The 12,500-nt window shown below is 48.7% G+C and overlaps 3 protein-coding genes across 6 annotated transcripts in view; 2 read left to right on the top strand and 1 right to left on the bottom strand.

Annotated features, from left to right (window-relative positions):
* LOC125955615 (uncharacterized) overlaps window positions 1-1,395 on the top strand; it is a 1,901-nt gene extending 506 nt beyond the window's left edge. The window contains exons 3-7 of the mRNA XM_049686755.1: window positions 58-507; window positions 584-778; window positions 845-1,043; window positions 1,121-1,207; window positions 1,267-1,395. Coding sequence (XP_049542712.1) covers window positions 58-507; window positions 584-778; window positions 845-1,043; window positions 1,121-1,207; window positions 1,267-1,395 — 1,060 coding nt within the window. The remainder of the gene's footprint in view (window positions 1-57; window positions 508-583; window positions 779-844; window positions 1,044-1,120; window positions 1,208-1,266) is intronic.
* A 558-nt stretch (window positions 1,396-1,953) lies between these two features.
* LOC125956496 (oxysterol-binding protein-related protein 9) overlaps window positions 1,954-12,500 on the top strand; it is a 31,611-nt gene continuing 21,064 nt past the window's right edge. For all 4 annotated transcript variants that reach the window (XM_049688426.1, XM_049688425.1, XM_049688424.1 and 1 more), the window contains exon 1: window positions 1,954-2,609. In XM_049688426.1, the coding sequence (XP_049544383.1) occupies window positions 2,502-2,609 (108 nt within the window). In that variant the 5' untranslated portion in view covers window positions 1,954-2,501. The remainder of the gene's footprint in view (window positions 2,610-12,500) is intronic.
* On the bottom strand, window positions 3,372-7,306 carry LOC125956499 (elongation of very long chain fatty acids protein 4-like). Its single transcript, XM_049688431.1, has 5 exons — window positions 6,856-7,306; window positions 4,512-4,608; window positions 4,255-4,348; window positions 3,935-4,181; window positions 3,372-3,855 (listed from the first exon to the last, which is right to left on the bottom strand). The coding sequence occupies exons 1-5, from the start codon at window positions 6,923-6,925 to the stop codon at window positions 3,542-3,544; spliced, it is 822 nt and encodes a 273-aa protein (XP_049544388.1). The 5' UTR covers window positions 6,926-7,306; the 3' UTR covers window positions 3,372-3,541.

Genomic DNA, 12,500 nt, shown 5'->3' with positions numbered 1-12,500 from the left:
CCCTCAGCTTGGATGCATCACCCTCAGCTGGGATGTTTTTTCTTCTTTTTGCTTCAGCTTCATTACGATCGTCATGATAGCGGAAAACATCTATCTACTGTGGGTACTTTCGGGTTATTACTTCCTCATAGACCGAACGCTCAACATAACCACGACCTATCTGTATGCCTCGTACTATCTGATGAACCTGTCGACGCTCGCCCTTATCAATGAGTACACATATTTTGTCGTCCACATTCGTCGTCTGATGACGGTTGTTAATCGGTTGCTCAAGCAGTTGCTGCTGAATGATGCCGAAGGCAGTGATTTGATCCTGCTGGACAGGGGTCGTAAGGCGAAAACACCGACCATTGCCTACGACGAGATCTTCACGGTATACGGGCAGGCAAAGAAGGACTTTGGGATGGTCGGCAGCGATGTGAAGACACCGAAGCCACCCAAAATAACTATGGTGGCGCCAACATCGGCTGGATTTAACAAATTTTCCTACACAAGTGTCTTAAACACGTAAGGATGCACTACAATCATGCGTTGGTTCACTGGAGATCGATCGGGATCATTCTGTTTTTATTGTTTTATCCAGCTACGTAACAAAACTCAAGATAGACAATCAATCCAGCATGGAGTCGATCCTGAAAACGCTGAATCGTCTGTCCACCCTGCACTATCACCTGTGCGATGCAATCCGCTTGGTTAACCGTATCTCGTCGTTACAGTTGATGCTTCTCTTTGGCGCTATGTTTGTTTTTCTCGTGTTTGGACTCTTTACAATCTATAAGTTGGTATCGAACAGACGGATTTAGTCGGTGCCCAAGTAAAATCTCTTATCCCTCCCGTTTTGCAGAGCGTTCAATTCCGGGACTTGGGCATTCAAGATCATGGCAATTGCGAATGGTTCATGGATTCTATTCTACTTATTGCTGATGCTGACGGTCATTACTGCTACTACCAGTACGCAGACTCGCGGTCGCGAGGCTGGAGATATTGTCCATCAGATCATCAGGAAGCACCAGAACCATTTCTCCAACGATGTCATTGAAAGGGTAAGCCACGAGTGTGCAAAAAGTGGGGAGAGCGAGGAAGTCTTAAATCAATTTTCCCGGTGTTTTCCAACACCTAGCTCTCGACAATGTCGCTTCAAATCAAGATGCGGGACATGTCGTTCTCCTGTGGATTATTCAAGTTCGATTGGCAACTGTTTAGCTCGGTAAGCGGAGCATGTGCATGAGGTCGAGCTGTTGGTTTTATACATGCACCTTATCTTAGATTCTTTCAGCTTGTGCGATGTACCTGGTGTTCCTCATTCAATTCGATGTTACCCCACCGGTGGGATTTACCTCACCCAACATCACCGCGATGCTGGATGTGAGCAACATTGTATCGAATGAACTCTAGTGGCTCTCTGCACAGCGTCATACGCTTATGGAATTGCACTTTATGGATTTCCGAATAAAAAATCTTTCTAAACACGTTGCGTCTAGAGCCTGGGCATTCAAAGTTCTGCCCAACTGCATTTTTTGTTTAAGAAAGTATCGATTCGCCTGCGATGAAAAACGGTCGTTTCAAATGTTTCAACTGCAGGGGTTGGCCTTATAGCGCCAGCGGTATAGTGCCAGTGCCGTATAGTGCTATAAAAAAGATTAAAAAAAAGATCGCGGAAAACTTGCAGTTTCGCGTTTTTCCGGCCAAAGAGAAAACGCAGATCATTCGGGGATGATTACTTTAAAAAGAAAATACCAAAAAAGCGAATAGGAAAGCCCCAAATTGGCAATTATTTGACTCACAAGCTCAAGCGCACTTCAGGTTGAACCCCGGAACTTTTGAGTACTAAAACCGCAGTGATGTAAACGACGAAGCCTTTCGCCACAGTGATGATCGATAAGATATGGGCATTTTCTCCAAAAACAGCAAAATTATCATCGAAAAAGGGGCTACAACCCTGGGTCGTTGTTTTGGTCTGGACTTGGAATCTGAGAGTTTTTAACATTTTTCAACAAATTTCGGGAATTTCGGGATTTTTGCGGTAAAGATAAAGGCGATAAGAGCAAAATAGCATCATTAGCAACTCCCGCCGTTGTTCTCGGTGGAAAAGTAAGCCCGGAAAGCGCCAGAGAACCGGAAAAACGCAGCGCGAAAAGATCCGGAAAACGAAGGCGCTGATTCTAAATCCTACAAGTACCGATAAAGTGGAAAATTTACTTGTTAATAATAAGTTAAAAGTTATTAGGTTAGTGAAAAATAGTGCACTACATCCAGCCCGCCGGAGCCTTTATGGTCGCGGCCGGTGTGTTTAAGAAATTTCATTGTTTCGCTGTGGCGATTGTGGATTTCACTTCGAGTAATTTCTGCGCTCCGTGTCGTTCCGGTTCGTGATCGCGGTTCACCGTGAATTTAGCCATTTTGTGAACGATTGCCGATTGTGACTGGCCCTAGTGTGGTGTTCCCGGCTTTAGTGCGGTTTTTGTGACGATTCCCGACCCGGTCCGATCCCGTTCCGCACGATGGCGATGCTGGAGGGAACGCTGTCCAAGTGGACGAACGTGATGAAAGGATGGCAGTATCGCTGGTTCGTTCTGGATGAGTACGCCGGGCTGCTGTCGTACTACACCGTAAGTACACCGTGGCATTAATCTCGTTCCCGTCTAGCGCTCCACACAGTCAATTCCGGCGCTCTGGCCCGTTCTTTGGACTGTACAGAACAGAACAACGCGGTCGTGGGGGCTTTGCTTTCGAGGAAACTTATCTTATCACGAGCTGATCCCTCCGCAGCAAGCCACGATTCCGCTTGATCTCATTCTCATACATGATGTCATAGGAAGAGGAAAGTAAAGCGATATGACGACCAGCAGCACCAGGCGTAGCTGGTGGTTCGATTCAATGTAAAGTAATTCACGCACTATCTGCAAAGTGCTAATCAACAGCGACTCATTCGCACTGTGCTTCAATCGGGCCATAAAGACGGCCGTCTCTTGGTCTCGGTTCATCGTTGGTACGCTCTGGGGTTCTTTGATTGTTAAGCTATCGTCCTAGTCGCTGTAATCTCTACATCGATTTTGTGGTACTGGCTAGATAAAAAGTACCAGCCCAGACGAACCGAAGCTAAAGACAAGAATAGCATCGAACGCATCGAGAGCACCACGGGGCCAATCGGTTACGCATTCGCTATCTGCGTCACTGCTATCTGCGGTTCTGGACTGGTAATGCCATCTTATCTTGCTGCTTCTGTCGTAGTACTAAACCGCCACCGCTGGTGGTTCGGATGTTTGCGAAGATAAATAGAAAATCCACCTTTTTCCACCTCCCCAACGGTGCAACTGGTCAACCGTGACCGTGGCCATCGCGAGAGGAAAGCGAAACAGACGGATTTGAACTGAACTGGCCCCCTTTGTACTGGGAGCAATTGGTGAAGTATATGACATTTACTTTCTAACAAACCGAAAGCCTGTTACTTCTTGTCTTTATCCCCTTCGCGGGGAAGAAACCCCGTTTCCAGCCCTCCCCTAGAACCCTGAATTTCACTCTGAAATGGCTGCGCTCTCGTCTAGTTCGCCTTTAGCTTGCGGGCCGCCTTCCGCACGTACGTCTGGATGTAGAAGTTCGTGAAGAGGCTAATCAGGACCACCAGATTGGCCGCCTGCAGCGTGAAGATCGTTTTGTTGGCCGTGCAGGTGGGCTGGAGGGCGGCGTACACGTGCACCAGCATCGTGACCAGCTGCGTCAGCTGGATGATGGTGATGATCGGCTTGATGCGGTTGGTGAACGCCTGGCAGGCACTGAACGAGGACAGGAAGTAGTACGAGTACATGACAATGTGTACCATCGAGTTGAGCACCATCATCGACATTTCCTGGTAGGCTGCGAATTGACGAACAGATACATGGTGAGAAACCCCTCGATCAACATCATCGACCACCATGCGAGGATCTTGTCTTACAGAGGCTCAGCTTAAGAGTCCACCAGACGATCAGAAAGGTGCTGATGTGGTGGTACACGTGCAGCGCCGAAACCTGGTTCTGCTTCTTGCGCAGCACGAAAAAGACGGTCTCGATGAGCTCAACCAGCCGGAGACACATCGCCAGCCACCCATAGTAGACGGCATCGATACCGTGCTCGTACTCCGTCACCGATCGCTTGTGCGTGCACCGTCCGATGAAGCTAAACTTGAACCCGACCTTGAAGTACTGGAAACAAATGCGCGAAAAGCGTCAGAATCCCCTTACAAACGCCTCACGCCGGAGAAAGGGGCACACTTACATTGAGCACGAGAAAGGTGCAGGCACACACTTGGAAGATGTTGTAAGCGGCGATGATCCAGCGAAGATTGTATGGTTTTCGGTTTTCCATGTACCTGTGCGACGAAGCAAAGCAAAGAGACGACGTGGTGGTGATGGTCACTAACGGAGGTGTACGGTTTACGACGAAAAAGATTTATCCCTTGTTTGTGGGCCCCACACCAGAAGCATTTTATTCCGTATTCCGGGCAGGGCAGGCCGCCCGAAAACGCTCCTTACCTTGGTCCATATTTGTAGACGAAGTAGAGGTATATGGCGATCACAATCGAGCTCGGTACCGGTGATGCCATCAAAGGGTACGCATCGATGTGTTCCTCTGTAGGGGGAAACGTTAAGCGATCGAGTTAGAATCGAGGGAGGGGTGCGGCGGTGGCACAATACGATTAAGATTCGCGACGTTCGTCATCGTTGTCGTCGCTTGATCGTCACTGATCCAAGCGACCGTACGGTGGAGTGATGGTGACCAAACCATTCAGAACTTATTAGCCAGTCTTTCGGGATCGTGCAGCGATCGGGACAAGAGGGAGAGGGAGAGCGAGAGAGTGAGAGAACGAGGTTCGGTGGTGCCGGTAACGGATGCGGAATTTTAAGCAAGCGGCACACTCGCACGTGCTCACTGGTATGCGATCGTACGTTCCTTTGGTCAAGCAAGCACCCTTTTATTCCAAATTATGTCAAGCTACTAGAGATATTCTCTGGTGGGACAGTGCATCTCGCAATGTTAAGAGCGGACTGCCCAAAAACCAATGTTTTAAAAGCTGATGTCCATCGTTGGCATCAAAACGACCTGATCGATCCTTTTTAATGTTTGAACACTTCATCTGCTCTTCGCCTTCGCTTCAACATGAATCTTCTGTACATTAATTGAAACTGTTGTGAGAATAATAAAGTAAATTTAACTCTTTTGAGCAATTCCAAAAGTATGGTGTATTTTGATGAAACATCAAAATGTTAACGAAATTGGAAAATAAAAAATATCGACGCGAATGTCTGAAAAAATTGATCGAACAAATGATCCAGGTCAAAATTGGACATCGCAAAGGTGGTTGACACCGTAAAGAGTGCATTTTTATAGACACGTTCCCCTGGGATTGATCGAATGGCTCTAGTTTTTTTTATATCTATCTTCCTCTCAAATTACGACCTAATATTCCTGAAACGTTGTAGCTTGTGGACGATTAAATTAAGACATCGTGTCGCGAAATGGGCAAGGAAGAAAGGTACAAGGTCGACTAATAAAATCCCCAAACACGTGACGTCAAATTGTCCGCCCTGGTGGAATTTACCTTTTTCTTTGAGGACGGGAGGAGGGAGAGTATGGTGGGCGAGTATTAAAAGGGAACAATATCCGCGATTACACCGCCGACGAGATCCTTTCCAAAATCTGCACCACACGCCACGAGTGGCGAGTGGAGTTCTGTTAATGATCTCCGCAATCGGACACTTTTTACTCGACAACATCGTAGCCGTCGTCGTAACCGCCGCTGATACCGCAATCCGTGATCATTCCGGCAGTGTTGCGCAACGCGACGCACCAAGATGTGAAGCGCGTTGGAGGGTGGAAACAGAGCGATCATTCAACTCGTCTCTGCAGCAGAGGTGCGCGGAACACAGAAGACAGATCCCGCTGTAAATCTTATGCTCATCAATATGGGATATTAAGCAAAGATTCGGCAACGGCGCCGATCCTCACGGCCAAGCAATAGAAACGTGACGTGACCAGCATATGCACGTGTGGATATTCGACCATGAATGTGAAATGCAAATGCGGCGGGCCAGAGGGTGGAACCAGTAGCTGTCGTCCAGACTGACAGACAGGCAGACAGACGGACATAAAGGCAATTACAAGGTACTAAGTTCGTCAAATCGCGCGACCATTGTTGAGCAAAACATCTGTTCGAGATGTCCTGGCACATTTGCATTCCGACCGAGACATCGCTTCTCACGATCGTCTGCGAGCTTCGGAATGTCTGCCTGACCGAACGGCCGATCCTACTGTTTGCTGCTTTGTTCTACTTTCGATCCTACACGAACTCTGCATGCGCCACAGGGACCTCTCTCTCTTAACATCCCGTTTTTGGGGGGTTAACCACCAGACAACAGCGCGGTGGTGTAATGAGGTTCCCGCGAGGAAAAACGACAAAGACGAAGATGGTAAAGTTAACGTTAACCAGGAACCCATAAAGGGGTGCAGGGCAGCGGGTGGTACGATGCGGATGCGGTTTATGCTGAGTTATGCATACGCAAACCGCCGTTCACCGGGGGGGGGACTCTACCACCGGAAAAAGGAAAGTAGTGTCAGACGCTAGTGCGCGCGGTCCGTTTATTTGCTTTTTGGGGCCGCCGAGTGCTCGCGCGCGCACGTTGTTTTAACAGATCGGCTTAAGCTCGCAATGTAAAAGCATAACAGTCGCGAGACACGCTACAACAACATTGACGCACAGACACACACATACACACCCTGGTCACCAGACAGCACTGAGAGTAACCTGGAGGTCCTTGAAATTCCCGAGTGAAAGGAGGATTGCGACTGGATTGTGATCCGCGTTACATCACTACTTACCAACGCCTTTTACCGTGAACATATCGTAGATCGTAAAGTCGGTAAGATTCATCTGGTGCAGGAAATCCATCGTGGTGGCCGTGATCCGTGGTATCCCTGTCTCTCGGTTCTCTTCCTGCGTGTTCTCGTTTGCTCACTTTCGTTCGCACGCTTTCGTTGTCCTGTCTGTCTGCTGTCTGATCACACTGTGTCTCTGCGTTGCCGTTGGCCGTTGCTATCGGTCCATGTGCTGTGGTTGCTCCGTTTGACGCAAACTCCGCAAAACACTCACTTTTCTTTCCGATCACGTCGTCCGGGAGGGGGCGGGAGCTATTCGGCCGTCGGCGGTGTCACCTGGTGATGTGATGGATCCCTCCGAGAAGCTTCCAAGCACAAAAGAACGATCCGGCTTGAACTCGCTCGACACTCTCTACCTTCCACACGCACCACCGGTCAACAGTAAACTGTCGGCCATCGGTTTGGTCCGGCCATAGGAAACCTCTACCACTTGCACTGCAACCGAAAAGTGTTGCAGAGCCGTGTGACATTGACATCGCGTCGATCGCAGTCCACTTTCTCGCATTCGATCCTCGATCGTATCGGAGTTTCCTCGCCTCTTCGGGCTGCAAGTGTTTTCGGGGATGATAATTTGCAGGGAGCGCACCGCGGCACGATGGCCCAGTGGCCCAGGCCCTTTTGCTATGCCATTGGTGACCTATTTTCACTTTTATTCGGCAGGAGAAATTGTCGGGATGAGGAACTGCATCTCTTCCTGCGGTGCATGTCAGTGACCTCAGCGCTCCGGAGATTCGGCGCTGATGATCCTCTGATGATGAACCGGAATGCAAGCAGAATCTTGGGGGTTTTTGGGTAGTGAAGATGACGGAAAGGTAATAGTGATTATTATGGAATCACCCTTGCAGTAGAATTATCATCTACAAACCATACTTCCTTGTTCTGTTTCTCTCCCTGCAATTTGTTCTCTAATAATTGCTCCGCGCAGTTATTAAATTGTTAGTGATACGTCAGAAAGGTCTAGGGTGGACAATGCGTTTCGAATTATGAATAGTGTGCAGGCTCCGTGGGATTGTCATATGTTTTAAAGGTCATGATGGTTTGAAGAGAAGTTATGATCTTCAACGTCTTCAACAGCATCTTAATGTGATAGAACGACTACAGAACCGATTCAACTGAGAAGAAATCGTAAAGGCAGACTTAGGTGTCAATATTCTAACCAATATGATCGTCCCTCTCGGAGCAAGGAACACCTGTGCTAGGTTCTTGATCAGTTGTTATAATCGTGGCGCAAGGCATGTCGAATTAAACCCGGGGGATAAAATTTCCATCGCATAATTTGGCATTCAAAATGATGCGAATCATAGGCAAAAGATTAGATAGAAAGCAGGCGTACAACCTTGAAAGATGGGTGATCGCCCGTTAATTCCCGTCTGGTTCAAAATGTTGAGTACAAACCGGTCCTTCTTCCGCGCTGCGATCCGTGTGATGTGGTATCTGCATTCTAACCCGTTTCCAGTTGGCACGAAGACCAACGTCCGCCTTTCTTCGTAGAGCTAATGAAGATTCGGTAGACCTGCCCAGAGTCACGTACGCATTCGATGGCCAGAAATTAAAAAAACCACACAAAAATGACACAAAGTTAATCCGCATTCGCGAAACAGCTGGTCCTGGTGGGTGTTCTGTACAAGTGGACCACAGCATGGGGCTGCTATTGGTACGGCAGTTTAATGCTACATTGTGCATGGTTCCAATAGCGGCATTTATATGATGATGAATGTTCTCCAATCCTGTTGTGATCGACCCAGCAACAGCAGCGTAATTGGAACCGCATCATCGCATAAACTGCCAAATTTCGTATTCCAATCATTTCTTTGTGCATTTCTCCCACGCATACCTTGCAGCTATGCTTTCGCCATTTTTTTTTTGCGCGATGATATCACTTTTCACGACATACTTTCCAATTTCTAATTTAGGATGAGCCGATATTCCGATATGAAGGAGTTATCGGTCATTCCTTCCTGGAACCTTGAATTAAAATCTTGTGGGATTTTATTGTCGACTAGTTTAATGAAAGTATTCCTTATCCTTGGCTACAACTTTCTTCCATCTTTTCGGTTGTTCTCGGTTGGTGATTGAATCTCCTAATCTCCTACTCTGCCAGTTCTTCTTGCGTTTGACATTTGAGTTCCCATCAAACTGTGTACGAATCCCTGACAAGCTTAACTGTAATGTTCTAGAAGCAGATTGGGAAATGATCGTGCGAAAGATATCGTAGCCGGAAGATCGAAAGACAATATCAAACCAGTTTGGATTATTTTTAGAATTGCGAGATGTCTCTGCCATCTAAATAAAAATCTAACTGGTTATTGGAAACTTCAGCGGGATTTCCAGCGCCTCTACGATCGAACGACGAATTCTCGGGGTCGAACGGAGCACCATTTTGATGTTCTAAAAATATCTCAAACTGGTTGATAACTCTGTTTGATCTTCTGGCCAATCTTGGCGTCTTCATAAAACGCTTTCTTTAATGAAATGTCCCTCACACGCTGGTCCGAAACATGGCGAAAACATTAACCATGGTTCCGCGATTCGTACGTTACGCATGTTGCGCGATTACGCGCAGACGAGTGCTCGCGATGAGGTTATACATATTAAAACCATAATCATAAGCGGCTTCCTAGCGGGGCGGCATCACCCCTTGACACCTGATGGGAGGTCTCAGACGTAACGGTCTAAAACGGTCGCGAAAACGGACACACATTAATTTCCTCTCGTTTGTCTCAGAGCAGAGTGTGTCTGTGTCAGCAGTAGCGATGCGTTTGCAATCACATATAAACTTGTAAATGCTGCCCACGAGCGGAGACCGGGGGACCCAGAGGAAGGCGAGGCTCCTTTATGACGTCATCGCGTCCGGCACGCGATTCAGTTTCAATTTTTGGACCGGTGTAACGCATTGGACTGGACAGATGATGGACACGCACTCGTGGATTCATTGATATAAGCGCTGACGACTGAACATCAGCAGCACTCAAGAGTGTCCCTAGGCTAGGCCCGTGCCGTGGTGGCCACGTGTTTCGGTTTGGTGAACGAACGATCGTGAAACGGATAATTATCAATTGACTGAAGTTTGTGGATCGTGTGTATCGCCAAAGTGTGTGCTGCTCACAGTGTGTCACCTTCGCGTTTTATACGCCGACGAGATCCTCGAGATCAATTGCAATTGTGGACCAAATGGAATCTCTCCGCGGTGAAAGTTAAGTCAAGGCACCCAAGAGAAGAGAGAGAAAGAGCTTCAGATACAGGCAGCCCTGCAGCAGCTGCTGCTGCTGCTGCTGCTGCTGCTGCTGCATCCCTTTTGTTTATCAATAGTTTGTAGTGAGGGATTCACTAGAAAACGAGCGCTGGGCAGATGCAACACTCATCGATGGAAAGTGTCCAACAATCGAACGGATGGAGGTCGCCTGGTCGGTCTGGCGACGGTCGGTGGTTGCAGATTTTCTATTCCTTTGTTTGTTCCTCGCATGTTCCGCTTGCCTCATCCTAGTAGCCAACCAACAGGTTGCTTGCTACGCTCTTCAGCGCCAGCGCTATCGAGCGTGCGACCGACTCCCGATCGGCGGCGGCGGCGGCGATGCTTAGTAGGAGGAGCGTTCAGGCGTGCGGAAATTGAGTTTCACCTTCAGGGCCGCTTCGAACCAAGAACCGAATCGATTAACTACTTCTCAGCGTGCTGCAGCTCCCGTATGGCCCCATGTGGCAGTTACAATCGGTGACACTTTGGCACCATATTCGCGATTCCGCTTTTCGCCAACCGTGCTTAACCGCATTGGCCTCCGGATGCTCGTTTGTCATTCAAATTGCTCACCGTTAAACGGTGTGTAGCGGTCACGTTTGGTTCCAGGTTTGGTCATTTTGACTTGAGCTACGAACTTGCGGTGGTCGCATGATTAACTCGCTTGTTACTTCCAGTGCAGTAACACCACCACCGCCACTACTAATGCTTTCGTGCACTTGCAACAGTAACCTCGCCGTCACACGATCACTTGACCGACATGATCTAAATGTGGGAACCAAGGCTCTCACGGCCAAACGGCGGTAACCAAAAAACCATCGCCGAAATGTCGTGTGAGCCTCGGTGCTCTAGCTGCTGGGAGCTGATTACTGCGGTTACGCCATTGAGCTCGATCGATCGAGTATAACAACGATCTCGTCGAACCATCTTGCCCTCCCGAGTCGATTAACAAAGTGATTATGCCAATGTTATGACAATCACGCATCTGGCGAGGGCGCGCGCGCGCGCGCTCGCAGACATGCCGCCGACGTTTTAAAGCGATGCTGGCCCAAAGTGTGGCCGAATTGTGGCCCCACGGTGAGGGCGCTTTGCGAACGACGAGAGCAGCGTTTGCGTGCACATCGCAATGCCCGTCCGCGAGTGTCAATAATTGCTGATGGCGGAGTACGGTATTCAAAGGGACAAACATTAAATAACGCTCCATTCCTCCTTTTCCCCCTTCACCTAGTTACAGACGATGGAATCGATCGATGGATGGTGTTGTGTTCCCAGCTTCACAACAGGGCAACATAAGCATAACACACGACGGTGCACAGCCACCAAAGGTGGCGAGGGTAAACAATGAGGGAGAGCTTTTCAAGCTCCAAAAAATCTCATCACCCGTCCAATTGTTTCGTCTGGTGCCGGCGCGCACCGGTCGCGCGGCTTCAAATGACGCATCGATCTCACATCGCTGCAAGAGAATTCAATTATCGATCGACCATACTTGGGAGGAAGAAAGGGAGCGGGCCAGACCAGGGGAAGCATACACATGCGCACCTCTTTCCCCTAAAAAAAATCGTATAATGTCTGGTCGTTATTCAATCCAGCTTTATGGTCATACACTGTTGCTGCTGCTGCTGGCGTCAGTCATTGTAAGCAAGTGCGCCACGATTTGCAGTAATTAAAGCAATAATTACCGACCACCCCAAGGGTTCGCTCGCCGCTTCTCTTCGGTTGGCACAAATGTTAAACGAGCACGATCGCGTTGTGCACGGTAGCGCCTAGTGCAAGGCCACTCCATTAATGTCCCAACCCTCCGAGGTCCGAAGATCGGTCTCAAATGACGCAAAGTCACCTAGATCATCGCGGGGCATCCGGGGAGCACGCGCATGCGCTGCCGCCGTTACTTTGTCGTTCCCAGGGCACAAACCATCCAGGAAAGTTCCCCGCCCGGGCTGCATAGCTCGCTTCGTCGCTTCGTTAGGGGGAGACAAAACATAGAATCGCTGATTGCACGATATCATCGCAAGCCGGCTGGTGGCGCAATCAGCAGGACACGGAAAGGCCCACGCGACCCTACGCGTAATATTCTATGAAGTGCGTAGAGGGTCAAATAAAAAGTCCATGGACCGTCAGTTGTAAATTCCCTTTTGCGACGCTATGTTTAATTACGCGCCGGAAGTGCGTAAGCAGCCGAAGGGCACTTACGCCTCCGAAGATGTTCTTAAAGTTTTATCCCTTTTTTGTTGTTTTTTGTTTGATCTGGTTTTTGCTGACTAAATTTAGAGTGTTTTGACGGAGTTAGGCGTTGATTGTGTTTCTACGAATGTCACCGAGGAGAGAAAAGGACCCTGACACCGATGGCCATTTGTGG

The sequence above is a fragment of the Anopheles darlingi genome, chromosome 3 (genome assembly GCF_943734745.1).
Source record: "Anopheles darlingi chromosome 3, idAnoDarlMG_H_01, whole genome shotgun sequence".
Classification (NCBI taxonomy): domain Eukaryota; kingdom Metazoa; phylum Arthropoda; class Insecta; order Diptera; family Culicidae; genus Anopheles; species Anopheles darlingi.
Note: the sequence above shows the minus strand (reverse complement) of the source record. Positions and strands in the feature narration are given on the sequence as shown.